The sequence below is a fragment of the Toxotes jaculatrix genome, chromosome 16 (assembly GCF_017976425.1).
Source record: "Toxotes jaculatrix isolate fToxJac2 chromosome 16, fToxJac2.pri, whole genome shotgun sequence".
Classification (NCBI taxonomy): Eukaryota; Metazoa; Chordata; class Actinopteri; family Toxotidae; genus Toxotes; species Toxotes jaculatrix.
Window position 1 is genome coordinate 19,228,718 of NC_054409.1, and position 26,369 is coordinate 19,255,086.

Below are 26,369 nucleotides of genomic sequence, written 5' to 3' on the forward strand. Positions count from 1 at the left end.
CTCAGTTAACACTTCAACTTTGTATCAGAGGAGGTTTTCTTGTGCTCTTTTGACCCATTAAGGCTGTGTGCAAAACATGTGATTCTATAGTGTCTGTAAAGTTGTTAAAGTCAAACATTACCCACAGATTTGTCTGAGGATTTGACTGACGTGGCTGGACTGTGGATCTGTCATGGGACTTTTATGATTGATGTGCATTCAAATGATTCACCAGCTTCATCAGCCTTTTTTTTTTTTTTTTTTTTTACTGATCAACCATGAAAAGTAATCAGAGTACTTTTACCTGAATTTTTTTGTAATTAAAAATACCACGTTTTTGTTGTATTCTCAGCCCATTGCCAGTGTCAGCAAGGCTGGAGGGAGTATGAGAGCAAATGTTACTTCTTTTCAACCGATACAAAGTCATGGCAAGAGGCTAATGCATTTTGTTTGGAGCAGAACAGCAACCTGATGAGCATCCAGGACATTCACGAGAGGGTGAGACCTACAATCACATGCAGCAGCATTTGATAAATGCGCTTCTATCCTTTCACACTCTGGGCTAATATATTTGTGTGCGTTATTTCCAGCTCTGGGTGAGAACACAGGTTAACTCCGAGATCTACTGGATCGGCCTGAATGACCTAGTCACAGAAGATGTCTGGGAGTGGAGTGATGGGAGTCCTTTTATACCATATCTATCGTATGTAATGCTGTTAAAACTCTGATATCACAAATACATTAAATTCATTTAAACCCATAGCTTAATAAAAGTGTGATATTTGTTAACTATTTTAGTGTTGTTGTTTTTTTTTTTGCTCTCTACACTGTTTCAGATACTGGATGCAAGGCCAGCCTGATAACTGGGGCGACGACCCTGGAGAGGACTGTGGTCAGGTGGTAGGATACAGCTTTGGACAATGGAATGATGAAAACTGCAATACTAAGAGGAAATACATCTGCAAGCACATCAACCGTAAGTCCACCCACAACCGTCCAATTTGTTTTAGAATTTAGTTTTGTGTAGTTAGATGAACAGATGAAACGCTAAGTCTTTGTAGTGTCTTCATGTGAGGTTGCATAGAGCAACTATTCAACAATTTCTCATTATTCATTTTTCCTGCTTTCCCTCTGTTTTTATTTTCTTAACTATACTATAATATATTTTGACTGACCCTGCTAACTGACAGGGCTAATCACACGTTACACACACATATACATTTTGGTTCTTCCTCCTCAGCCAATCCTAGCCCACAGTGTGACTTAGCCAACGGGTGGAGACAGTACGGCTCCAACTGCTACAAGCTGAAAGCAGACACAAGGAAGAGCTGGGCGGCAGCCAGACATGACTGCGTGCAGGACGGAGGAGACCTGGTGTCCATTACCTCCGCAGCAGAAGAGCAGTACATCACAGGAACGCTGGACCCGTCGCAGTTTGACGTCTGGATCGGGCTTTCCACACTGGTGAGAGGAAAACAGAACAGATTCCCACCTTCTTCTTTCTCATTTAATGTTGATATGATTATTGAGTGCATCAGTGTGAAGATGAGCTTTGTTTCTTCAGAAATGCAACAAGATTTCATGTCAAGTTGAAGTGGGGAACAGCCAGTTTACCTGGTCTGATGCTCTCCAAGTGGGGTACACAAACTGGGCCAGTGGGGAACCTACACTGTAAGATATAAGACCATATATACCTGTCATTTCCACTTAGCTGTTTGTGGCAGTGTGGTTTAAACACCTGTGTTCTCCAACAGTGATACGCAGGGGGGCACATGTTCTGCAATAATCAAAGATGAAACAGATGAATTTGGGAAATGGAAGTCCCATGTGTGCAGATATGAGCGTCCCTATATGTGTAAACGACCACTGAACAGTAAGCTGGATTCTTTTAGAGATACACCAACAAGACATTCGTTGTTCCAGTTATTATATATTTACATTTATTACAGATTATTATATTTGCTTTTTCACCCTAACCCTTTTCCTGTGATTCCTCTCTGCCTCACCTCCAGCCATCTGCCCTCTTGGCTGGTTGAGCTTCGCTGGCAATTGTTATTGGATGGTCAGTAATATCAATCTGTTGACCACCTGGCACGAGGCCCTCACCAAGTGCTCTGACATGGGGGCCAACCTGCTGATTATAAACAGGTAGGGAAGAACCAAATGAGCAAGAATTTTGCTATGCAGCTTTTAGAAGCAGAAACAGCACAGTCCAAATGAAGTTGATATATAAAACCCACTCTTTCTTAATTCAATACACTTTTACACTGGTTTTGTAGCTAAAGCCTCAGTTGGTCCCACCAGACCAGTTCACTGTACTGAAAGTTAGAAATAGTTTCACTTTAAGGCACAATCATCATGGCTGCAACCAAAATCCCTGCAGCACTGAATCACACAGAGTGAGCTGCTTGTGAGTACAGTCGAGAATATAATCTGTCGTGTTTGTCCTGTTCCTCATGTGCAGCCAAGAAGAACAGTTCTTCATAAATGGGAACCTTCCGGACTTTCACCAAGTGGACATTCCTGACATCTGGATTGGTTTATCAGGTACTCTCCAGATGACATGTTTTGATGCTGACCAAGAAGCAACAGAATGTGATTTACAGTGAATGTGATTTGTGAAAATGCTCCCTTTCTTAATTTTCTGGTTTTCTTGTTACCAGATAAGGACCAGGATGGAGATTTCAAATGGGTGGATAAATCTGCCATTACTTTTTCTAACTACGGTGCCGGTTGGCCCAGAAACACCGCAGATCTCTGGGACTGTGGACAGATCTTCACAGGTAGGACATGCACTCTGCTATTCTAGCCCTAAACTGAGCCCTAAACTTCCATCAGCTGAGTTCAAGCTCTCTTCCAGGAAATTATGACGGCAAGTGGGAAACAACCAACTGCTTCAAGAGCCTGGGTTACGTCTGTGAGATGACGGGTGGACAGAATCCGAAACCGACCTCAGCTCCTGGTCAGTTGGACGACTAATCTGCTTTTCCATACTGTCTTGTTAAAGGTGTTGTTATTTACCTTTCTAATGGTTTGCTTCAGAATTCCACTGTGACTCCGGATATTTGTTGTACGGGAACTTCTGCTACCTTTTTGAGAGCGAGACAGTGAAAAACTGGCAAGATGCTGAGGCTCACTGTAACAGGGAGCAGGGCCACCTGGCCAGCTTCCACTCAGAGGAAGAACTAAGTTTCCTGACTGGTAAGCGGCGAAGAGAGCGCTCTTCTTCATCCATCGTGAAATCATTTATTGAGGAATTGCATGAATGTAGATATATATTGATTGAAATCTAAATTCATTTGCCAGTCTTGTCCGTTTATTCCTTTATCTGCAGCTCACATGCCAGCACAGGCCTGGGTGGGTCTGAATGATATCAATGCAGAAAACCAGTTTGTATACACCGATGGAACACCTGCAGTAAGTGATAAAGCCAGAAATATTATCAGCCGGTTTAACACCAAGAAATGAATTCCTAATTGCTTTTGTTACTCTGTGCAGAAAGATGTCTTAAACATCCCCATGATCACAAGTATTTGAAAATCTTGGGATTTTTGGGAAAATCCTGTTCTTTCCTCATTGTTTCTTTATACGAATATGTAGCGTCTGAGGTCTTTTGTTCTGTGGATTTCAGGACTTCCTTCCGTGGGCGCCAAACCAACCTGATAACTGGCAGGACAACGAGGACTGCGTGCACCTCAGAGGGATGACTCACCATGAACCTGGGAAACTCAATGATGATTTCTGCACTGCCACGAAGGAATTCATCTGCAAAAAAGGTCTGATGCTCTTATTAATTGCCCTGAACGCTTTATTCATATGCTTCTTGTCGCATTCATACAGTATTTTGTAGTTAATTTTTATTTTGTCTCTCCATAGGCAAGGGACTTGGACCTCCTCCCCAGCCCCCAACATCTGGACCAGGTTAACTTGATATTACACTGATCATTACACCTCAAACATTGTCTGAAACAGATCTGGATGTGTGCTTATGTGGAGTGTTGTGTGTTGTGTTTGTTACAGGATGGAATGATAAATGCGGTTCTTGGACGTCGGACCCTTTTAACGACTACTGCTACCTGTTCAATTACCTATCAATGAGGACGTGGGCAGAGGCTCGAGCTGACTGTGTCAACCAGGGAGGAGACCTCATCAGTATCACCGACCCCTTTGAACAGGCCTTCATACAAGGTATGGCTTTTACATCCTGGCTTCATTGTTCTATTTTTTCCCTTGTCACAGGTGGTGTTGCAGTGTGCACTGACATCAGTCAGCATGTATTTTTTGGTACTACCACTGGGAGATGCCAAAGCACATTTTTTCAAATCCTGTTTTAAGTGTCTTTCAAGAATGACTTCAGTCAGTCTAGAAAGTGAAATATAATTTAGCCTGTTAATAAACTTTATTCCCTTTAATATGTATTTTGTTTTTTCCTCACAGGTGTGATTGCGACGAGTCCCACAGGGATCTCCCTGTGGATGGGCGGCCATGACTCCGTCACTGAAGGTGGCTGGGAGTGGATAGACGGCTCTCCTTTCAGATACATTCGCTGGAATGCAGGTTAATACAAACCCAAATATATTCTGCACGGTATCTGTGAGAATGCATTCAGGAGCAATACATATGAGGATTGTTGTCTTTCTAAACAACAGGATTCTCTTCCTTGTCCTCGTCTTCCCTCACAGGTAACCCAGACAACTATTATGGTGAAGACTGCCTGTCTATACTTATTAACAACGGTTATTGGAATGACGACAACTGTGAGAACAAAAGAGGATACATCTGCAAGCGGAGAGGTGAGATACATTGCTTGAATTTTTGCTGTTGTTGACACTTGCGAATTAAAAATGAAGACAATACTCAGAGTGTTGATACCTTGCTCCTGTTTCCTCTTTCAGGAAGAACACCCGAGCCTCCTCCACCTCATGATGGTAAAGATACCTCACTATTTAACATGGTTTCCCTCATTGGGACTTTCTTGTTATATTTGCATTACAATTATATATCTACAGATGACATAATATATTGATTAATTTCACTGATTAAATACTCGGGTGTGTGAATCCTCTCTGCTGCAGGTTTCATGACGGGGCTGGTGTGCCAGGACTCAACTGCTGTGCTTCACTGTCCACATGAAAGTGTGATTAACATCCAGTCTGCTTTCTACGGACGAAAGAGTGATGACATCTGCCCACACCTGGACGGATCGGGAGGAGGTGCTGTACATTTGTCTTTACAATCAGAAAAGCAAAGATCACAAAATCTTTCATCTTTATCTGCAGCTGCCTGTCAGTGTGTATCATTGCCTTTTGACTGGTAACTGGTTCAAATAAATGACATTAAATTAATGAGTAAATATTGTTGTGTAACCAAAAGATCATCATTGTCCCACAGGAAGCTGCACGGTGGAGGGTATTCTTCCTTACTTTAGAAAGGCCTGCGACAACCGAAACTTCTGTTTTGCGTACGCCCACACGGAGGAGGACCCCTGTCCTGCTGTTTCCAAATATCTCGAGATTGTCTACAGCTGTGAACAAAAAGGTAAGCTCTTAATCTTGTTCTTCTCCTAGAAATCTCCTAAACCGATCAAGTCGTCTAATGTTGTTGTGTGATTTGGCTGCTCTCAGTGTGTCTGCACGGACTGGGTGTTGAGGATGGAAACATCACAGACTCCCAGCTCTCTGCTTCCTCCTCCATTGGTCTCTTCACTCCCAACAAAGCCCGTTTGAATGGAAATTCCTGCTGGATGCCTTCAGGAAGCCGTACGTACCAACCCAGTGGTCACACGTACGAAATAAGATTTTAATCTATAATCAAAGAAGGAGACACTCTTTACTTAAGGTTAAAAAAAAAAGATCTGGTATCTTCACATTAACCTTACACTACATCAACTGTCCTCTCTTCCAGCAACCTCAAGCTGGATCCAGGTAGACCTGGGCCAGACCAGGAAAGTAACAGGGATAGTAATCCAGGGTTGTCCACAAAATGACCACTGGCTCACTAAATTTAAGATCCAGCACAGTATGGACGGAACAACCTGGACTGACTACACAGCTGATGGGCAAGTGAGTAAGCAGAGGCTCCCGCTAACCTCTAACCTGAATATCTCCAAGGGCTCAAGACCGTCCATGTTTCAAACCAAACTGTGAAAGAGGGAAACAGCTTGTCACTCTGGATCTCCTCGATTTCCAGTTTTTCCCAGGTTCAACAGACAGAAACACTCCTGACACTCAGCTGCTGGGTACACCTGTGTCAGCTCAGTACGTCCGCATCCTCCCTGTGGAGTTCAGCGGTCAGGCAGGCCTTCGCTTTGATGTCTTAGGATGCTCCCCCGACTGTAAGAAAACTACTTTACCAGTGTTACAAATCAACTTCTAAATTGCAAAAAAAAAAAATTATATATATATTCTTTCACTGGGCAAAATCTGCTGATACTGTGCTGTGCCTTCACATATAAACACTGATGGTCAAAAATGAAAACTTTGTGGTTCAACAGATGCGATTACTTGCGCCAACAAGCCCAACTTCAACTTTGCCAATGATCGAATGACGTGAGTAAAACCACAAAATAACAATTTCACACAAAAAGTTATGTACTGTTTATTATATGTTACATTTGTAGTCAGTTCTGTGTGATAATGTTATAATGATTCTCATGCCTCCTTCAGTGTTCACTGTCCGGCAGGCTGTGCCAATGCTAATTACAACGTGTACGGCACGACGGTATATCGTGGGGTAGGTGACCTTGCTGTCTTATCTCTATCACAAGCCCTGCACAGTGCTAATTTAAAAAAAAAAATCTAACACATGATTGTCTGTAACAGGACTCGAACATCTGTGCAGCAGCCATCCATGCCGGCGTGGTACTAAATGAAATTGGAGGAGACTGCACTCTGTTGAAAGCTGAAGGACAGAACTTCTATGCCGGCTCTACCCGGAATGGCATCACCTCGAGACAGTAAGTAGCTGAGAATTCAAACTTAATCCCCTTCGTTGTGTGTATTGTGACAGTCCAGGGGTCCCAGATCAGTAACACATTTCATTTCTACAGATACGACGGAAATTATGCTGTATCATACACTTTTGCAGATGGGGGTGAGTTGATATAATAATAATAAATTGTTAAAGTTTTTGTGTGTTTAAAAAGTAGTAATGTTTGTCCTTTTTCTTTCTCCCACAGAGCTGAGGTGTTCAGGGCCTGACTGGTATGAGTTTGGAGATTTCTGCTACAAACCCTTTGAAGACAAAAAGACATGGCGTGATGCCCGGAACACCTGCAGGGGTCTGGGTGCTGAACTCGTGTCCATCCTCTCCATGATCGAGCAGAGCTGGCTGGAGAGCTACCTGTACATGGGTAAAAACAAAATAAATTTGGGTTAAATTTGGGTTTAATGATAATGAAAGTCAGACTGTAGAAAGGAGGTAGAAGTAATAATTAGAATTAATTTTAATTCATGAACTTCGAGGGTACAGTAATCACATTTTGATGTGATTTTGACGGGGTTTTTGATGGTGCACATGAAAAATCTTTTTGGGGGTTTTCCTTTACAGCCACCAGTGACGTGTGGACGGGTCTGAATGACCTGTTCGTGCCTGGTATGTTCGCCTGGTCTGATGAGCACATTGTGACCTTCACCTACTGGGCTCCAGGGGAACCTAACAACCACGACGGGTTCAGTGAAGACTGTGTTGAGATGTTACAACAGGTGAGACTGATGAGAAATGGTCCTACACACATGGAAAAACATGGGGAAAAAAATCAAGCAGTGCACTTCATTCATTCTTTCCAGTGAACTGAAGTCATTTATAGGTCCATTTCATCTTTGTTCTAGACTGGCCGATGGAACGACGTGTCCTGTACAGAGCTCAATACCTACATCTGCAAAACGCCCAAAGCACATTACCCAGTGCCCTCTGTAAAACCCACCGTGTACGGGTGTCCTCAGGTACCACATATTTTATACTGCTGCTTTCTTTTTAAGCGTAGACTGATTTACACACGTTTTAATGCTGGTTTAGAGAGAGCTACTGCGCATGTCGTGTAAGTATAGTGGGCTCATGTGTCTAATACGTGTCAGGGGTGGGATGCCTACGGCTACTCCTGCTACTGGATGGAGGAGACCGCCAGGAGCTGGTCTGATGCTAAGGCCTTCTGCAAAGAGCAGGATGGCTTCATGCTGCACATCGGAGACATGTAAGTTGGGAAAGTTTATTCAGTTAGAAGAAATGTCTCTCTGCAAGAAATCTCTATCCCTGCAAATAACTCCACACAATATATTCTATCTAAATCCTGATTCCAGAGTTCATATTCCAGTAAACTGTCTTCTCTGTGTTTCACTGCAGTTATGAGCAGTCACATTTTACAGTGGTGTTGTCAGGAAAGACCAGTTTGTGGTGGACTGGCCTGCGTGCTCGCGGAGGGACCAGTGGAGGGGTGGACTACTTCTGGGACAACGGCTCACCTCTCACCTTCACTCACTGGGACAGAAACCAGCCAGGTATGCACCTAACACTAACAGTAACCCTAACAGGACGGGACAATATGTGCAGACCAGACAAACACTGAACTCCTTTTTGTCTCTAGATAGCGGGGATGGCTCTTGTGTTGCTATGACGACGGGTCAGATCGGTGGTTTCTGGGATGACAAGGAGTGCTCAGAGAAATATGCCTTCATCTGTGAGAAACCCAGGCCTGACATCACCCCTCCCACCAAAGCCCCAACTCCTCCTCCTGCACAGGGCTGTGCTGACGGCTGGACGGCCCTGCCTCACTTCAGGAACTGTTACAAGGTATGAACATCGAAAAACATCTAAAGTCACGAGTCTTCTTCATGGTCCATTAGGTAGGCGGTCTTTTAACACTACTGATTTATGGGCTGATTTAATTGCAGCTCTTCCACAATGTGGACTGGTCCCTGAAGAAGAGCTGGGGAGCAGCACATGAGGACTGTGTTGCCAGAGGAGCAAATCTGGTCAGCATCCACAATCAGGAGGAGGAAGAGTTCCTGTCCCTGTACAGCAAAGCCAGCAGCAAGTGGATTGGCCTCAAGCACAACCCCACAGAAGGAGGTGTGTGTACAATGTGTGTTTCATAGAGTGGAGGCTGATCAGGATCCAAATAAAGAACACACACACAAAGAAACCCCAAAATGATTATTCTGATATTATCAGGTTATTCTTGGAGTGACGGCTCACCTCTGTCCCACACCAACTGGGGTCCCGGGGAACCGAACAACCACGAGGGCCGCGAGGACTGTGTAGAGATGGTTAGCAACACCAACGGGACCCACTCCTCGTGGAACGATCTCAACTGCGATGCTCACCAGGACTGGATATGCATGATCGCGAAAGGAAAGAACCCCGTTCTGCCACCACAGCCCCCACCTCCTCTCCCAGGTAAACTGTCCCCACAGCGCGCCGGTCCCAACCTGCACAGAGAAGACAAGTCATGTTTATTCAGTGCCAGAGCTATTTGCAGTGTCTCAGTGTTAGTTTTAAATGTCCACATTCAGCTCAAACTCATTTGCTTAAAGCTACAAAGCTGATAATTAAAAAAACTGTGAAAGTAAAGCAGTAATACACAGTTCTTCTTCAGTATAGACCAGGGGTGTCAAACCTGTCCACAAAGGGCCGGTGTGGCTGCAGGTTTTTGTTCCAACCAAGCAGCAGCACACCAGACTTGACTCATTTAATCAACTGATCTCAGTCTTCAGACAGTTGATTGGTCAAACTGTGTGCTCTTCATTGGTTGGAACAAAAACCTGCAGCCACACCGGCCCTTTGTGGACAGGTTTGACACCCCTGGTATAGACCTTTGAAGGAAACTGGTAATCTGGGGCTTAGATAGCAATTCAACAAATCGATTCATTTGATTAAAACTCTCTCTGACTCCCTGTGTTTTCTCTTGTCTCATCTCTCAGCTCCTGACTGTGGAACTAACGTCGGCTGGAGGAAGAACAACAACATCTGTTACTACTACAACGACACTGACATAGTGGACTTCCACACGGCTATGATGCGATGCTACGCTGAGAAGGCCACGCTCGTCTCTATCCTCAACAAAGACGAACAGGCTTATGTCAACAGCATGGTATGCCTATTTTAAAAAAATATAAATTAGAGGAAATGGACAGTAGAATATGTATATCTGCCGCTTATCTGGGTCCAGGCCCAGGTCGTGGGGGCAACTCCAGCCCAGTCCACAATGCACCGAAGTCCTACAGCACCTCCCACAGGTGGTGAGCCCATGGGAGGTGGTGCCGTCCGGAGTGGGGCTCAAAGTAGAAGCAGTAGAATATGTGGTAAAGTAAAATATGTTTGTACTCTCTTCCAGGTGGGGACAGGGCAGGTTACTGCAGCCTGGATTGGAATGAGGATGTTTGGCATTGCAAGTGGACAATACATGTATGTATATTTCTAAGTAATTAGATTTAAGTTTAGGTGAAACTGAAGAAAAAAATCTCCCCAAAATTAGAATTTACGTTGATTCTATTTTGATTCGCACAGCTCAGTTTTTGCAAATTGGAACATGTCTTTCCAACCTATATTCAGACAGAGCCTGAATATAGAGTCTATTGTTATCAATGTACAAATTTAAATGTCAAGTGTCACCTCTTCAAAGGAAAGTTTTTAGCTAAAATATATAAGTAATATATATATAAGAGGATTTTCTTTTTGTGATTAACACACAAAAAGTCAAAGCCAAGATTTCTCTGTTTTATGTGCACAGGTGGGTGGACCTGTCCCCTGTGACATACACTCACTGGGGGCCAGGTGAGCCCAACAATGCCAACGGGGAGGAACAGTGTGTTCAGATGAACAGACATCAAGGTAGTGAAATTCCATTCATTGGACATTTGAGGTCATGTACATCTGTGTACTTACTGTGCACGTTGCCCTTCCTGCCGGTGATATTTACCCTGAAATGTGGTTTGTTAAGGTGGATGGAACGATGCCAACTGTGGTCGGGCTGGAGCAGGTTACGTCTGCAAGAAGTTCCCCGGAGACGTCCACACCCCTCCTCCGCCCACACAGCCGTGGGAAGGCAACTGCCCTGCAGGTAACACACACGTTTCAAATATAAAACATCCGAAATTCTTTATTTATTAAAACATACAGGTGATATGTAGATAATTGTGTAAAACCTACTTTAGAGAATACACAGACTTTATTTTCTTATTGTCAACAAATACCATGAAAAGACCAAAACCAACAATAAAAGTATTGTGTGTGTAGCCAGAGCCTGATATACATGTGCCACAGAGCTTCACTGTTGTGAGTCACACTATGTATTAATCCACGGCTCAAAATAGTCCCCAGTAAATGCACAATTTACTTTAATTTTTAAGTTAACCATTGCTAAAAAAAACTACGATGCCCAGGTGTTGAAATAAATGAAATAAAATTAAAAACAAGAGTTTACATCCATGACCCATTTTTAAAGCTTTACATCTTCAGTAGGAACAAATGTGCTTGGGGGCAGAGAACCACAGGCAGGTGAAGACGAGGAAGCTGGAAAATACTAAGAAACAGATTGAACACACTATTAATTTTGGTCTTTTCGTGAGATTTGTTGACAGTAGTAACAGTATAGAATGTTGGTAGCCTTAATCTTTAAAATAGCACCAAAAAATACCCAAGCTGATACAATTTCGGTATTGAAACCGGTGTGGTCTATGGAGTCAAGCTGTACCTGTACTATAGATTATAAGTGTCTCCTCTAAACATCCTTGCAATATAATGCAACCTATTTACCTTCCTTCCCTGCAGGTTGGATGCGTTTCAAGGATAAGTGCTTCATGTTCAAAGGGCAGAAAAATGATATCAAGGCCAACTGGTCTTATGCTCGGAGTTGGTGCAAAGACCAAGGAGGAGAGCTGGCGGTTATTGATGACCAATATGAGAATGGTAAGCTCAGCAGAAAACTACCATCTAAAAGAATTCGTCAGTCCAGTGACTCCAGTTCAGGGTATTTTGATTCTCTCCTCTAGACTTTGTGTCCAGTTACCTGAGGGACCTGGAGCTCCCCACGTGGATCGGTCTGTCAGATCTCTTGGTAGAGAATCAGTACGCCTGGAGTGATGGGGTCAGCCCAGTGCTGTACACCAACTGGAACGACAAGGAGCCCAACAACGCCGAAGGAGCGGTGAGGACACTCGTACTCTGAAGCTCAGGCAGGACCAAATCCTACACACTGTGCTTGAAAAGGACACATTTACAGTTAGCTTTATGCTGTCATGTCACTCTCAACAGGAACACTGCGTGGCAATGACTCACAGCCCGCTGGTGAGTGGCAAGTGGAACGATGACGCCTGCCACAAGGATCATAGCTTCGTCTGCTACAGGAAGAAATGTCAGTGAACACACCAGTGGTCATTCTTCATGCTCAAATAACATTAAATCCCTGTTCAGGCCTAACTTAAAGATATTTCTCCATCTCCCTGCACATCAGCAAGCAGCATTAACCCTCCACCCCCAACCAAGAGCCCCTGCCCGGATGGCTACATCTCCTGGTACCAGAATTGCTACAAGCTGGTGGAGGAGCCAGCGACCTGGGACGCGGCTCAGGAGGCCTGTAGGCAGCAGGGAGGCAACCTGGCCAGCATCGACATGAGCTACGATCAGGCCTTCGTCGCAGGAGTGGTGCTGCAGGGCAAAGCTGATGCCTGGATCGGACTCAGACGCAAGGTTCTGTCAGGGGGAAATGCACAGTAGTCAGCTTGATTTAAAATCTTGTTTTCTTTAGGAAAAATCATTATCTAAAAATTAACTCATAACTAACAGCTATCAAATAAATGTAGTGGACAAAAAAGTAAATTTCCCTCCGAAATGTAGAGGTGTAGAAGTATTAATAAGTACTTGCACAAATATTTTTTTTCCACTGGAAATAACTAAAACCGTTCTAACTATGGCAGAAAATAGTTAGTTCATACAGGAGCCTATTATTGAGACAGTGAGTTTTCAAGGCCTTTAAAAGTTCAACCTCAAAGCAAAATCTATTGCAACTGTGAAAATATATAAAATATACCATATATATTTTTTTGGGAGCCGCCCCAAGCTCATATTGTCTTGTAAACGCAGGATGACGGCTCCTACACCTGGACAGATGGCTGGCCAGTTTTTTTCACACAGTGGGGACCAGGAGAGCCCAGCAACATCAAGGACGAGGGCTGCGTTAGCATGCACGCCTCACCTGTGTTCCATGGGACCTGGAACGACACAAAGTGTGACCAGGCAAAACCCTACATCTGCAAGATCTCCTCAGGTACAAGTCATAATGAAAACTGAACTGACTTTGGCTTTTTATCTCCATTTTCTTAAAAAAAAAAAAGAAAGAAAATAAAGCTTGATTTACAGTCCAAAAGCTTGAAGTGTTCTTGACTGTGTGACTTACATCATCTCTCAGAGAAACCGCCGCCGACTCCCGCCCCTGGTGATGGGAAGTGTCTGCCTTTCTGGATCCCATATGGCCGCCACTGTTACTATGTGTACAACGGTCAGGAGGGTTTCTCCTGGCCGGACTCCCGACACTACTGCCAGTCGATCAAGGCAGACCTGGTGTCCATTCACAGCAGAGCGGAGGTGGAGTTCATCAGGAACTTAAACTACACCAAATATCACCACATCTGGATCGGACTCACCAGGGACAGCAACTGTGAGTGTAGAAATGGACAGAAGAACAATGATACCAATGTTTTTTTTCATAAGAACATACATGGTCAACAACTTGAAAACATCTTTGAGGTAGATTAAGAATTACACATACATGCTTGAACCTTGTACCTGTTGGCTTTTCAGTTGGCTGGGGCTGGACAGATAGGACGTCTCTGGGCTTCCTGAACTGGGCCCCCGGTGAGCCCAACGCAGCCTTTCACCCCGGAGACGTGGCCGAGGAGAACTGCGTGGAGATGTATGATGATGGACGCTGGAACGACAACAACTGCCTGCAGAAGAGAGGTTTTGCATGTCGCCACCGCCAGTGTAAGGATTATATTACAAAAAAAAAAAAAAAAAGAGGCCATGGGTTCATTTGCGCAGTTTTCACTTTGATTTTCAGAGCTCTGACAAAAAGAGTTTTACAGGAATATAAGCAGCAGACTCACAGCTTCTCCTTGTAAAACTCTCTTACAGACTATACAACAGACGATGGCGGTAATCCTATTTTCCCCACTGATGGTCCAGGTGTCAACCGTAAGTGCCGAATACAGTTTTTTTTTTACAATTTGTGCATCATCTTTTGCCCTGATTACCCTGCAGCCCTGCTACCGGCACAGAGCCGGTGGCAGGGCTGCAGACTCTTAAGATGCTGTTAGATCAGTTTAAATGAAGAATGCGTTTAACAGCCCTGCTGACTCCTCTGCTGTGTCTCCCTTTGTACAGACGGAGGAGCGATAGCTGGTGCTGTCATCGCAGCCATCGTGATTTTCGTCCTCATAGTTGGACTGCTGTACTATGTCTTCAGTGTCCGGGGTTACAAACTGAGCAGCTTGAGCCTGCCGACAAGAACAACCAGTAAAGTTGATGTGGTAAGTCATCGATTAGCCTCTTTAACGGCTGGGTAAGGAAAGATGGTTCGGTTTTTTACGGAGTGTTGATGCTAAGTTGTGTCGTTCTTCTATTGCAGCCTGCTTTCACCAACCCCAACTTCGCAGGAGAATCTGACACATAAACTATCATTCAAGTTTTGTACAGTACATTGAATCATTGAATGAAGTACATCCTGTTTCATAAGATTAAACAATACTGTAAATACTGTAATACACCGACAGCAATGATGTATTAAACTGTAAAACTCAATTTCCCTGTGTTGAACTTACATTTTTCAAGTGCAACAGCTTTTACCACCAAATATAAAACTGTAATTCATGTTTAAGAAAAATCTGAGTAAACAACAAATTAATTTCCAGTGTTTATTCTTCTGTGTACACTGCAACACAAATTCTTTACATATTTCACAAAAGGAAAAAAAAAGCATCCTTCAAAAACCTTTCTGAACGTTTTTTTTTTTTTTTTTTCCAGTAAATAATTATTTGGACAAGAAGTGTAAACTTGTTTCAGAGTAATTCATGAACGAAGCACCAACACCCAAAGAACGTCAAAATAAAGCCATCAGTTGGAAAGACAAGACCCAAGAACATCAAAATAATAATAATTAAAAAAAAGAACAGATGAAATTGCACTCTTAATGAATGTCGAATGCCAAATCTTGCGTTTTCACTTTGTGTGCAGTGTAGACATCCGTGGTAAAGATCAATACTATAGCAGCCTGCTGATGATCTGTACGTAAAAATAATCCCTAATTCCACAACACCGGTACACTCGCTTTCGCTTCGTACTTAAAAAATATCACTTTATCATTAATATGAGAAAATAAATTTAGGAACACTTTGTGGTCCTTGTTCAGCCCTTTTAGCGTGTAATTGCACGAACACACCAACTGAATCAACAAGCGAAAAAATTTCGAAACCCAATGGCACTCATCTCAAGAAATGCGCTATTTTAAAGCGCTAATCTAAACCAATGTTTCTTTTCTCGAATCATTATTTCATACTGATTATCTCTGTATCCCCCGTGTGTCAATAAGACCCTATGATAACTGTCAACAATTTACTGAATATTGAGCCAACAAAACTCATGCTTTATTGCTTAGAATCCAAAGTTACAATAAAAAAAGAGTAAGACTAGCACAGTCCTATCGGTCTTGGGAACATGAAGTTCTTCTGTACAATAGCGCAATGAAATTAACTACAAATACTCACAAAAGTGCTGATTTTTTTCCTTCCTCTCTTTTTTTTTTTTTTTTTTTTAACCCTAACCCTAAACCTTAAAGTAAGCTACAGTTGGCCATTTACTCTACTCCCAGAGATTTAGCAAACATCTGCAACTCAACTAAAGTGTGGGAAACACGTAGTAAAGCAGCTTAGTGGTGCAAAAACAAATAAAGGAAACACTACTGTAGTTTCTTATCAGTTAAATTGATTGTGGTTGTCCCACTATACTCAAAGGTAACTCAAACTGACAAACGCGGCCAATGTGAATCACTAAATCCATCAACATGTATACGGAAAATCAAAAAATCACAGATACCAACAAAAAATGAGCTAAAATGAAGTGGATGCTGATTTAATATTACACTCTGGTGCTTTTGCAAAACACTTCATCAGTTTTTTTTTGGCTGCAATAATTTGCTCATATTTGACTTATCTCGTCTTGCTACAAGGTCAAGATTAGGCCATGGCACCAGCAGAAATGTGACACGCACATCAGTATTCTCGTGGTTTATCCTGACAGTGATTTGTGCGAGAAAGAAATACTGACTTAAAAAAATACAGAATCCCTGAATCCAAATCAAACCAATCTTTCAGACTGAAACGGGGAAACTTAAACTTCTTTTTAAGAGAAATGACATAAAATTAGTCACCAACACTTTGACGTGGCAGGTCTTAACATGATTCTTTTGAAAAATGATTTAAGTGGCTTTAGCTTTTCAGGTCCCGTGATTACTGACTTATCAGAAGTCTGTATGGTAACAAAGTTGTGATAATAAGAACAATAAATAAGATCTGTGTCAGTGCTTGCATCAGCCACCACCACCAAATGGCACTTCAGGTTGTATCTGATTTACCTCCATCCAAAATTTAGTTAAGGTCACTATTGAATAAAGCCCTGATTTTGCAAATAATCCGTGACATCAGGTGACAGAGAAACAATGAAGAATGTTAAACAGTCCAAGACATGAAATGTGTAGTAGAAATGTGTTACACCCGACGTAGCCCATGTTTTTTTTTTATTTTTGTTTTTTAAAGTGCTACAGAGAAAGAGGGAGACACCAAAGTGAACATGAGAGAAAAGAATAAATAACAAGTGCAACTGATCGGTGTGGTATCCTTGCTTGGAAATTCCAAATCTATCCTTAAAAACAAACATGAGATGACATCCGTGTCTACCTTTTCGAAGAAATGTCCATGTAAAAAAAAAGAAAAAAGAAGAAAAAAAAAAGACACAAGCCTGAGGGACAGTTCAGGTCAGTATCACGGTTAAACTCACTGAAGTGAAGTCAAGGCAGGGAGAAGCAGCACGAAGGGTTTGCAGGCATCCAGTAACAGGAGCAGGTTGTTGGTCACTTCACCTTTTGGCTGCCCAGCCTCAGCCAGTAGACACCCTGTCTTGTATAGTGAACCATGGAACTCATAGTTGAAGTGAGGCTCAGTGGGCCCATAACTGTGTCCAGCTCTGCCAGCATACCTAAAGACACATATTAAAAATGTTAACGTAATAAAAAATTGTAAAAGAGTGGTCCACTGCTCTAAAAAGTGATAAAATATTGAATAATGAAATTGATCCTCTGATCAACTTCGTATGTGCATCTGTACACATACGACCAGACAAACAGATGTAACAGTGTGTTTTCCATCCACTCTTACCGCTGCCTTTATGCGCCAGCTCCTCCGCTTGCTCCCAGATGTCATGAGCGCTCAAGAATAACGTAGTGATGTTGACATAGGTGAATGCCACTTGTTCAATGGCCTCGGGAACCGCCACAGTGCTGGCGACGGGGCCCACAGCCAACCCGCTACCGCTGTGGTTGGAGCCAGCACCTGAGCTGGTGGATGTGTTGGCTGGAGATGGCATGTCTGGCATGGGGGACGGGGTGTCTGCGACTCTGAAGATAGGAACAGAAAAGAGGGGTGTATCAAAGAGAAAGATATCAGCCATGGGCTTTTTAACATACCATGACTGTGATATCTTAGTGCTGACAGTGAATGTAACATGGAAACTGCATGACTTACTTCGATGTACAGACAGAAGGATCATGTGTTGCCTGAGCAGAGCTCTGAAAAGGAAAGTTAATTGGCAAAAAATATATATATTAACTACAAGTAGTGTATCAATACTGTGCACAAGTGCTACTTTTCCACCTCAATACAAACACCTCATTGACATTTTTTGTATAATTACAAAACAGTGACACCGTATACTTACAGTGAAATGATCAGTGAGGGTCTTTGAATACTTGAGTGCAGTTTTGTGTTTGTGGCGAAACATGGCCATCTGCAGGAGAGACTGGCACTTCAAACTACAAGACACAATTTAATAAATAAATAATCCAGAATTCAACACGATTCCTTCAAGAAAACAAAAGACACTTGTGAACGCTGAACAACCTCCTAAGTCATAATCATATTTTGTTTGAAAAGATACCCCTAACCCAAAACCATTTTATTAATAACAAATTAGTTTTAATTCATTCAATTAACTCTCATCTACACTACATAGTCACACATACTCTTAAATATATAATAATATAAATATGCAATATAAATCACCATAATTTCACTTAAAACACCACATGCTAAAGCCTCCACAATGACCTCTTGAGTTAACTCAATCTCTCTCTGACCTAAATAAAATTAAATGTACATTGCTCACAATTCCATTTACACAGGAACCAAAAGATGGGGGCTTAGCTTTAAAATAAAAGCCAGTAACCAGCAAATCATCAAATCATTAATATTATTCTGGTGTGTGGAGAAAAAGCACATAAAGTATCATCTACACCTTACCATAAAGCTAAAAAGTCCTTTTCTGAGGGTTGAGCAGAGTAGTCCGCTGAGTTTTTAAGCTTCAGCACAAACCTGTGTGAGCAGAAAATGTGCCGGTAAAATTAAGGCAAGAATCAAAATCAATTATGGAGCCAAAACCTCCAAGTTATAACCTGAAATTTAACTTAAAAACATGCAAAATACTAATTAATACTAGGGATGCACCGAATATTTGGCCGAAAATGGCCCAAAAGTGCATTTTTGGTTTTCAACCGAAAGACTTTTATCACTGAAACAACACGGCCGAAACAGGATGTTGTGATGACGCAAGCTAAAACCATGTTGCCATCTACTGTGCTGTGGTCTGCTGGGGGAGCAACATCAGTGCCAGAGGTGCAGGCAGCATGAACAAGCTCATCCGTAAGGCCAGCAGCATCATTGGTCAGGACATGGAGACGTTTGAGTCAGTGAGGAACAGGTCGTCACTTAACAAACTTCTCTCCCTTGTGGACAATCCATCACACCCCCTCTACAGCACACTGCAGAGACAGAAGAGCTCGTTTTCTAACAGACTCATTCAGCTCTGCTGTCGGAAGGAACGGTTCAGGAAATCATTCCTACCGTTTGCAATAAAACTGTACAACAGCTCACCTCTGTGTGACAGATGAACACTTCACCACAACTGTGAGTTCACTGTTCACCGTTACAACTATGTGTATATGAATGTGTATATGTATATTATGTGTTACATAACTATACACTACTGCACAACTGTACATATCACCATTATAGAACCATACCGCAAACTACCTATTATAAATGTACACACTGCACACCTGACAGGTTATATTTTTACAACATTGTATATATTATTGTACATATTATTCTTCTCCCTGTTTTTATTTGTTTTATTTTATTTTACTTATTATTGTTATTTTTCCTTTCATACATATTTATAATTATGTTCACTTTTTATGTCTTTATATTTTGTTGAAATGTAATTTGTAGAGTTGCTAAGTGCTGCCAATTAGCCGTCAACTTATCCTTTCCTTTTGTGACTTTTTTACTTGCTGCTGTAACATAACAATTTCCCTCTGAGGGATGAATAAAGTCTATCTATCTATGTATCTATCTATCTATCTATCTATCTATCTATCTGTCAGTCTGTGTGTCTGTATATCTATGCCGAAAAAGGTCATAGTATAGTAAGGCGTCAAAATCGACCAAAAAATTTCAAAATTTTTTTGGATCTCAAAATGTCATAAAAAACGTCATAGTATAGTAAGGCGTCAAAATTGGACAAAAAGTGTCAAAATTTTTTTTGACCTCAAAATGCCATAAAAAATGTCATAGTATAGTATGCCGTTTTTATCGGCCAAAAAAAGTCAAAATTTTTTTTGACCTCAAAATGTCATAAAAAACGTCATAGTATAGTATGTCGTTTTTTTCGGCCAAAAAAAGTCAAAATTTTTTTTGACCTCAAAATGTCATAAAAAACGTCATAGTACAGTAAGGCGTCAAAATCGGACAAAAAAAGTCAAAAAATTTTTTGACCTCAAAATGTCATAAAAAACGTCATAGTATAGTATGTCGTTTTTTTCGGCCAAAAAAAGTGAAAATTTTTTTTGACCTCAAAATGTCATAAAAAACGTCATAGTATAGTAAGGCGTCAAAATTGGACAAAAAAAGTCAAAATTTTTTTTGACCTCAAAATGTCATAAAAAACGTCATAGTATAGTAAGGTGTCAAAATCCGACAAAAAAAGTCAAAATTTTTTTTGACCTCAAAATTTTTTTTGACCTCAAAATGTCATAAAAAACGTCATAGTATAGTAAGGCGTCAAAATTGGACAAAAAAAGTCAAAATTTTTTTTGACCTCAAAATGTCATAAAAAACGTCATAGTATAGTATGTGGTTTTTTTCGGCCAAAAAAAGTCAAAATTTTTTTTGACCTCAAAATGTCATAAAAAACGGCATAGTATAGTATGTCGTTTTTTTCGGCCAAAAAAAGTGAAAATTTTTTTTGACCTCAAAATGTCATAAAAAACGTCATAGTATAGTAAGGCGTCAAAATCGGCCAAAAAAAGTCAAAATTTTTTTGACCTCAAAATGTCAGAAAAAACGTCATACTATAGTAAGGCGTCAAAATCGGACAAAAAAAGTCAAAATTTTTTTTGACCTCAAAATGTCATAAAAAACGTCATAGTATAGTAAGGCGTCAAAATTGGACAAAAAAAGTCAAAAAATTTTTTTGACCTCAAAATGTCATAAAAAACGTCATAGTATAGTATGCCGTTTTTTTCGGCCAAAAAAAGTCAAAATTTTTTTTGACCTCAAAATGTCATAAAAAATGTCATAGTATAGTATGTCGTTTTTTTCGGCCATAAAAAGTCAAAAATTTTTTTGACCTCAAAATGTCATAAAAAACGTCATAGTACAGTAAGGCGTCAAAATTGGACAAAAAAAGTCAAAAAATTTTTTGACCTCACAATGTCATAAAAAACGTCATAGTATAGTATGGCATTTTTTTCGGACAAAAAAGTCAAAAATTTTTTTGACCTCAAAATGTCATAAAAAACGTCATAGTATAGTAAGGCGTCAAAATTGGACAAAAAAAGTCAAAAAAATTTTTGACCTCAAAATGTCATAAAAAACGTCATAGTATAGTATGGCATTTTTTTCGGACAAAAAAAGTCAACATTTTTTTTGACCTCAAAATGTCATAAAAAACGTCATAGTATAGTAAGGCGTCAAAATTGGACAAAAAAAGTCAAAATATTTTTTGACCTCAAAATGTCATAAAAAACGTCATAGTATAGTATGTCGTTTTTTTCAGCCAAAAAAAGTCAAAATTTTTTTTGACCTCAAAATGTCATAAAAAACGTCATAGTATAGTAAGGCGTCAAAATTGGACAAAAAAAGTCAAAATTTTTTTTGACCTCAAAATGTCATAAAAAACATCATGGTATAGTATGTCGTTTTTTTCGGCCAAAAAAAGTCAAAAATTTTTTTGACCTCAAAATGTCATAAAAAACGTCATAGTATAGTAAGGCGTCAAAATCGGACAAAAAAAGTCAAAATTTTTTTTGACCTCAAAATGTCATAAAAAGCGTCATAGTATAGTATGTCGTTTTTTTCGGCCAAAAAAAGTCTAAATTTTTTTTGACCTCAAAATGTCATAAAAACATCATAGTATAGTATGGCGTTTTTTTCGGCCAAAAAAAGTCTACATTTTTTTTGACCTCAAAATGTCATAAAAAACGTCATAGTATAGTAAGGCGTCAAAATTGGAAAAAAAAAGTCAAAAATTTTTTTGACCTCAAAATGTCATAAAAAACGTCATAGTATAGTATGTGGTTTTTTTCGGCCAAAAAAAGTCAAAATTTTTTTTGACCTCAAAATGTCATAAAAACGTCATAGTATAGTATGTCATTTTTTCGGCCAAAAAAAGTCAAAATTTTTTTTGACCTCAAAATGTCATAAAAAACGTCATAGTATAGTAAGGCGTCAAAATCGGACAAAAAAAGTCACAATTTTTTTTGACCTCAAAATGTCATAAAAAACGTCATAGTAAAGTATGCCGTTTTTTTCGGCCAAAAAAAGTCAAAAATTTTTTTTGACCTCAAAATGTCATAAAAAACGTCATAGTATAGTATGTCGTTTTTTTCGGCCAAAAAAAGTCAAACATTTTTTTGACCTCAAAATGTCATAAAAAACGTCATAGTATAGTAAGGCGTCAAAATCGGACAAAAAAGTCAAAAAAAATTTTGACCTCAGAATGTCATAAAAAACATCATAGTATAGTAAGGCGTCAAAATCGGCCAAAAAAAGTCAAAATTTTTTTTGACCTCAAAATGTCAGAAAAAACGTCATAGTATAGTAAGGCGTCAAAATGGGCCAAAAAAAGTCAAAAAAATTTTTGACCTCAAAATGTCATAAAAAACGTCATAGTATAGTAAGGCGTTTTTTTCGGCCAAAAAATTCAAACATTTTTTTGACCTCAAAATGTCATAAAAAACGTCATAGTATAGTAAGGCGTCAAAATCGGACAAAAAAAGTCAAAATTTTTTTTGACCTCAAAATGTCATAAAAAACGTCATAGTATAATAAGGCGTCAAAATCGGACAAAAAAAGTCAAAATTTTTTTTGACCTCAAAATGTCATAAAAAACGTCATAGTATAGTATGTCGTTTTTTTCGGCCAAAAAAAGTCTAAATTTTTTTTGACCTCAAAATGTCATAAAAAACGTCATAGTATAGTATGGCGTTTTTTTCGGCCAAAAAAAGTCAAAATTTTTTTTGACCTCAAAATGTCATAAAAAACGTCATAGTATAGTATGCCGTTTTTTTCGGCCAAAAAAAGTCAAAAATTTTTTTGACCTCAAAATGTCATAAAAAACGTCATAGTATAGTATGTCGTTTTTTTCGGCCACAAAAAGTCAAAATTTTTTTTGACCTCAAAATGTCATAAAAAACGTCATAGTATAGTATGGCATTTTTTTCGGACAAAAAAAAGTCAAAATTTTTTTTGACCTCAAAATGTCATAAAAAACGTCATAGTATAGTAAGGCGTTTTTTTCGGCCAAAAAAAGTCAAAATTTTTTTTGACCTCAAAATGTCATAAAAAACGTCATAGTATAGTATGCCGTTTTTTTCGGCCAAAAAAAGTCAAAAATTTTTTTGACCTCAAAATGTCATAAAAAACGTCATAGTATAGTATGTCGTTTTTTTCGGCCAAAAAAAGTCAAAATTTTTTTTGACCTCAAAATGTCATAAAAAACGTCATAGTATAGTATGGCGTTTTTTTCGGCCAAAAAAAGTCAAAATTTTTTTTGACCTCAAAATGTCATAAAAAACGTCATAGTATAGTATGTCGTTTTTTTTCGGCCAAAAAAAGTCAAAAATTTTTTTGACCTCAAAATGTCATAAAAAACGGAATAGTATAGTAAGGCGTTTTTTTCGGCCAAAAAAAAGTCAAAATTTTTTTTGACCTCAAAATGTCATAAAAAACGTCATAGTATTGTAAGGCGTCAAAATTGGACAAAAAAAGTCAAAAAATTTTTTGACCTCAAAATGTCATAAAAACATCATAGTATAGTATGTCGTTTTTTTCGGACAAAAAAAGTCAACATTTTTTTTGACCTCAAAATGTCATAAAAAACGTCATAGTATAGTAAGGCGTCAAAATTGGACAAAAAAAGTCAAAAAAATTTTTGACCTCAAAATGTCATAAAAAACGTCATAGTATAGTATGCCGTTTTTTTCGGCCAAAAAAAGTCAACATTTTTTTTGACTTCAAAGTGTCATAAAAAACGTCATAGTATAGTATGTCGTTTTTTTCGGCCAAAAAAAGTCAAAATTTTTTTTGACCTCAAAATGTCATAAAAAACGTCATAGTATACTAAGGCATCAAAATCGGCCAAAAAAAGTCAAAAATTTTTTGACCTCAAAATGTCATAAAAAACGTCATAGTATAGTATGTCGTTTTTTTCGGCCAAAAAAAGTCAAAAATTTTTTTGACCTCAAAATGTCATAAAAAACGTCATAGTATAGTATGTCGTTTTTTTCGGCCAAAAAAAGTGAAAATTTTTTTTGACCTCAAAATGTCATAAAAAACGTCATAGTATAGTATGCCGTTTTTTTCCGCCAAAAAAAGTCAAAATTTTTTTTGACCTCAAAATGTCATAAAAAACGTCATAGTATAGTATGTCGTTTTTTTCGGCCAAAAAAAGTGAAAATTTTTTTTGACCTCAAAATGTCATAAAAAACGTCATAGTATAGTATGTCGTTTTTTTCGGCCAAAAAAAGTCAAAATTTTTTGACCTCAAAATGTCATAAAAAACGTCATAGTATAGTAAGGCGTCAAAATTGGACAAAAACACTCAAAATTTTTTTTGACCTCAAAATGTCATAAAAAACGTCATAGTATAGTAAGGCGTCAAAATTGGACAAAAACAGTCAAAATTTTTTTTGACCTCAAAATGTCATAAAAAACGTCATAGTATAGTAAGGTGTTTTTTTCGGCCAAAAAAAGTCAAAAATTTTTTTGACCTCAAAATGTCATAAAAAACGGCATAGTATAGTAAGGCGTCAAAATCGGCCAAAAAAAGTCAAAATTTTTTTTGACCTCAAAATGTCATAAAAAACGTCATAGTATAGTAAGGCGTCAAAATTGGACAAAAAAAGTCAAATTTTTTTTTTGACCTCAAAATGTCATAAAAAACGTCATAGTATAGTATGTCGTTTTTTTTCGGCCAAAAAAAGTGAAAATTTTTTTTGACCTAAAAATGTCATAAAAAACGTCATAGTATAGTATGTCGTTTTTTTCGGCCAAAAAAAGTAAAAATTTTTTTTGACCTCAAAATGTCATAAAAAACATCATAGTATAGTAAGGCATCAAAATCGGCCAAAAAAAGTCACAATTTTTTTTGACCTCAAAATGTCATAAAAAACGTCATAGTATAGTATGTCGTTTTTTTCGGCCAAAAAAAGTCAAACATTTTTTTGACCTCAAAATGTCATAAAAAACGTCATAGTATGGTAAGGCGTCAAAATGTGCCAAAAAAGGTCAAAAAATTTTTTGACCTCAAAATGTCATAAAAAACGTCATAGTATAGTAAGGCGTCAAAATCGGCCAAAAAAAGTCAAAAATTTTTTTGACCTCAAAATGTCATAAATAACGTCATAGTATAGTAAGGCGTTTTTTTCGGCCAAAAAAAGTCAACATTTTTTTTTACCTCAAAATGTCATAAAAAACGTCATAGTATAGTAAGGCGTCAAAATTGGACAAAAAAAGTCAAAATTTTTTTTGACCTCAAAATGTCATAAAAAACGTCATAGTATAGTATGTCGTTTTTTTGGGCCAAAAAAAGTCAAAATTTTTTTTGACCTCAAAATGTCATAAAAAACGTCATAGTATAGTATGTCGTTTTTTTCGGCCAAAAAAAGTCAAAATTTTTTTTGACCTCAAAATGTCATAAAAACATCATAGTATAGTATGTCATTTTTTCGGCCAAAAAAAGTCAAAATTTTTTTTGACCTCAAAATGTCATAAAAAACGTCATAGTATGGTAAGGCGTCAAAATCGGACAAAAAAAGTCACAATTTTTTTTGACCTCAAAATGTCATAAAAAACGTCATAGTATAGTATGTCGTTTTTTTCGGCCAAAAAAAGTCAAACATTTTTTTGACCTCAAAATGTCATAAAAAACGTCATAGTATAGTAAGGCGTCAAAATCGGACAAAAAAAGTCAAAAAAAATTTTGACCTCAGAATGTCATAAAAAACATCATAGTATAGTAAGGCGTTTTTTTCGGCCAAAAAAAGTCAAATTTTTTTTTGACCTCAAAATGTCATAAAAAACGTCATAGTATAGTAAGGCGTCAAAATGGGCCAAAAAAAGTCAAAAAAATTTTTGACCTCAAAATGTCATAAAAAACGTCATAGTATAGTAAGGCGTCAAAATCGGTCAAAAAAAGTCAAAATTTTTTTTTATCTCAAAATGTCATAAAAAACGTCATAGTATAGTAAGGCGTCAAAATCGGACAAAAAAAGTCAAAATTTTTTTTGACCTCAAAATGTCATAAAAAACGTCATAGTATAGTATGTCGTTTTTTTCCGGCCAAAAAAAGTAAAACATTTTTTTGACCTCAAAATGTCATAAAAAACGTCATAGTATAGTATGTCGTTTTTTTCGGCCAAAAAAAGTCAAAATTTTTTTAGACCTCAAAATGTCATAAAAAACGTCATAGTATAGTATGTCGTTTTTTTCGGCCAAAAAAGTCAAACATTTTTTTGACCTCAAAATGTCATAAAAAACGTCATAGTATAGTAAGGCGTGAAAATCGGCCAA

General features: G+C 38.8%; 2 protein-coding genes across 4 annotated transcripts in view; one reads left to right on the top strand and one right to left on the bottom strand.

Moving 5' to 3' along the window:
* Positions 1-5,999: 5,999 nt before the first annotated feature.
* Positions 6,000-14,757, top strand: LOC121195130 (macrophage mannose receptor 1). Its single transcript, XM_041058390.1, has 28 exons — positions 6,000-6,041; positions 6,169-6,313; positions 6,473-6,527; positions 6,645-6,711; positions 6,801-6,934; positions 7,028-7,071; positions 7,157-7,330; positions 7,528-7,682; positions 7,809-7,922; positions 8,055-8,170; positions 8,320-8,474; positions 8,561-8,766; positions 8,868-9,045; positions 9,148-9,372; positions 9,897-10,066; positions 10,310-10,380; positions 10,706-10,806; positions 10,916-11,035; positions 11,746-11,883; positions 11,967-12,121; positions 12,229-12,328; positions 12,428-12,663; positions 13,057-13,240; positions 13,382-13,630; positions 13,774-13,956; positions 14,107-14,166; positions 14,356-14,501; positions 14,600-14,757. Exons 1-28 carry the CDS (start codon positions 6,000-6,002, stop codon positions 14,642-14,644), a joined length of 3,768 nt encoding a protein of 1,255 aa, XP_040914324.1. The 3' UTR covers positions 14,645-14,757.
* Positions 13,493-26,369, bottom strand: part of aff1 (AF4/FMR2 family, member 1) — a 35,575-nt gene continuing 22,698 nt past the window's right edge. For 2 of the 3 annotated variants that reach the window (XR_005895480.1, XR_005895479.1), the window contains exons 15-21: positions 18,540-18,611; positions 17,959-18,052; positions 17,766-17,809; positions 17,400-17,638; positions 17,023-17,220; positions 13,759-13,919; positions 13,493-13,628 (exon numbers count right to left, since the gene is read on the bottom strand). Coding sequence is in view for 1 of the 3 variants with exons in the window: in XM_041058871.1 (XP_040914805.1) it covers positions 17,096-17,220; positions 17,400-17,638; positions 17,766-17,809; positions 17,959-18,052; positions 18,540-18,611 (574 nt within the window). In the remaining 2 variants the exon portion in view is untranslated. Of the gene's footprint in view, positions 13,629-13,758; positions 13,920-15,799; positions 17,221-17,399; positions 17,639-17,765; positions 17,810-17,958; positions 18,053-18,539; positions 18,612-26,369 lie in introns of those variants that run through there. The other variant, XM_041058871.1, reaches the window with a different exon arrangement.

Excerpts from the sequence above, each read along its gene's own strand:
- LOC121195130 (XM_041058390.1), top strand. The coding sequence starts at position 6,000 with ATGGACGGAACAACCTGGACTGACTACACAGCTGATGGGCAA. Across the intron at positions 7,072-7,156 it reads ATACACTTTTGCAGATGGGG|AGCTGAGGTGTTCAGGGCCT; the intron begins GTGAGTTGATAT and ends TTTCTCCCACAG. Across the intron at positions 8,171-8,319 it reads ATGCTGCACATCGGAGACAT|TTATGAGCAGTCACATTTTA; the intron begins GTAAGTTGGGAA and ends GTTTCACTGCAG.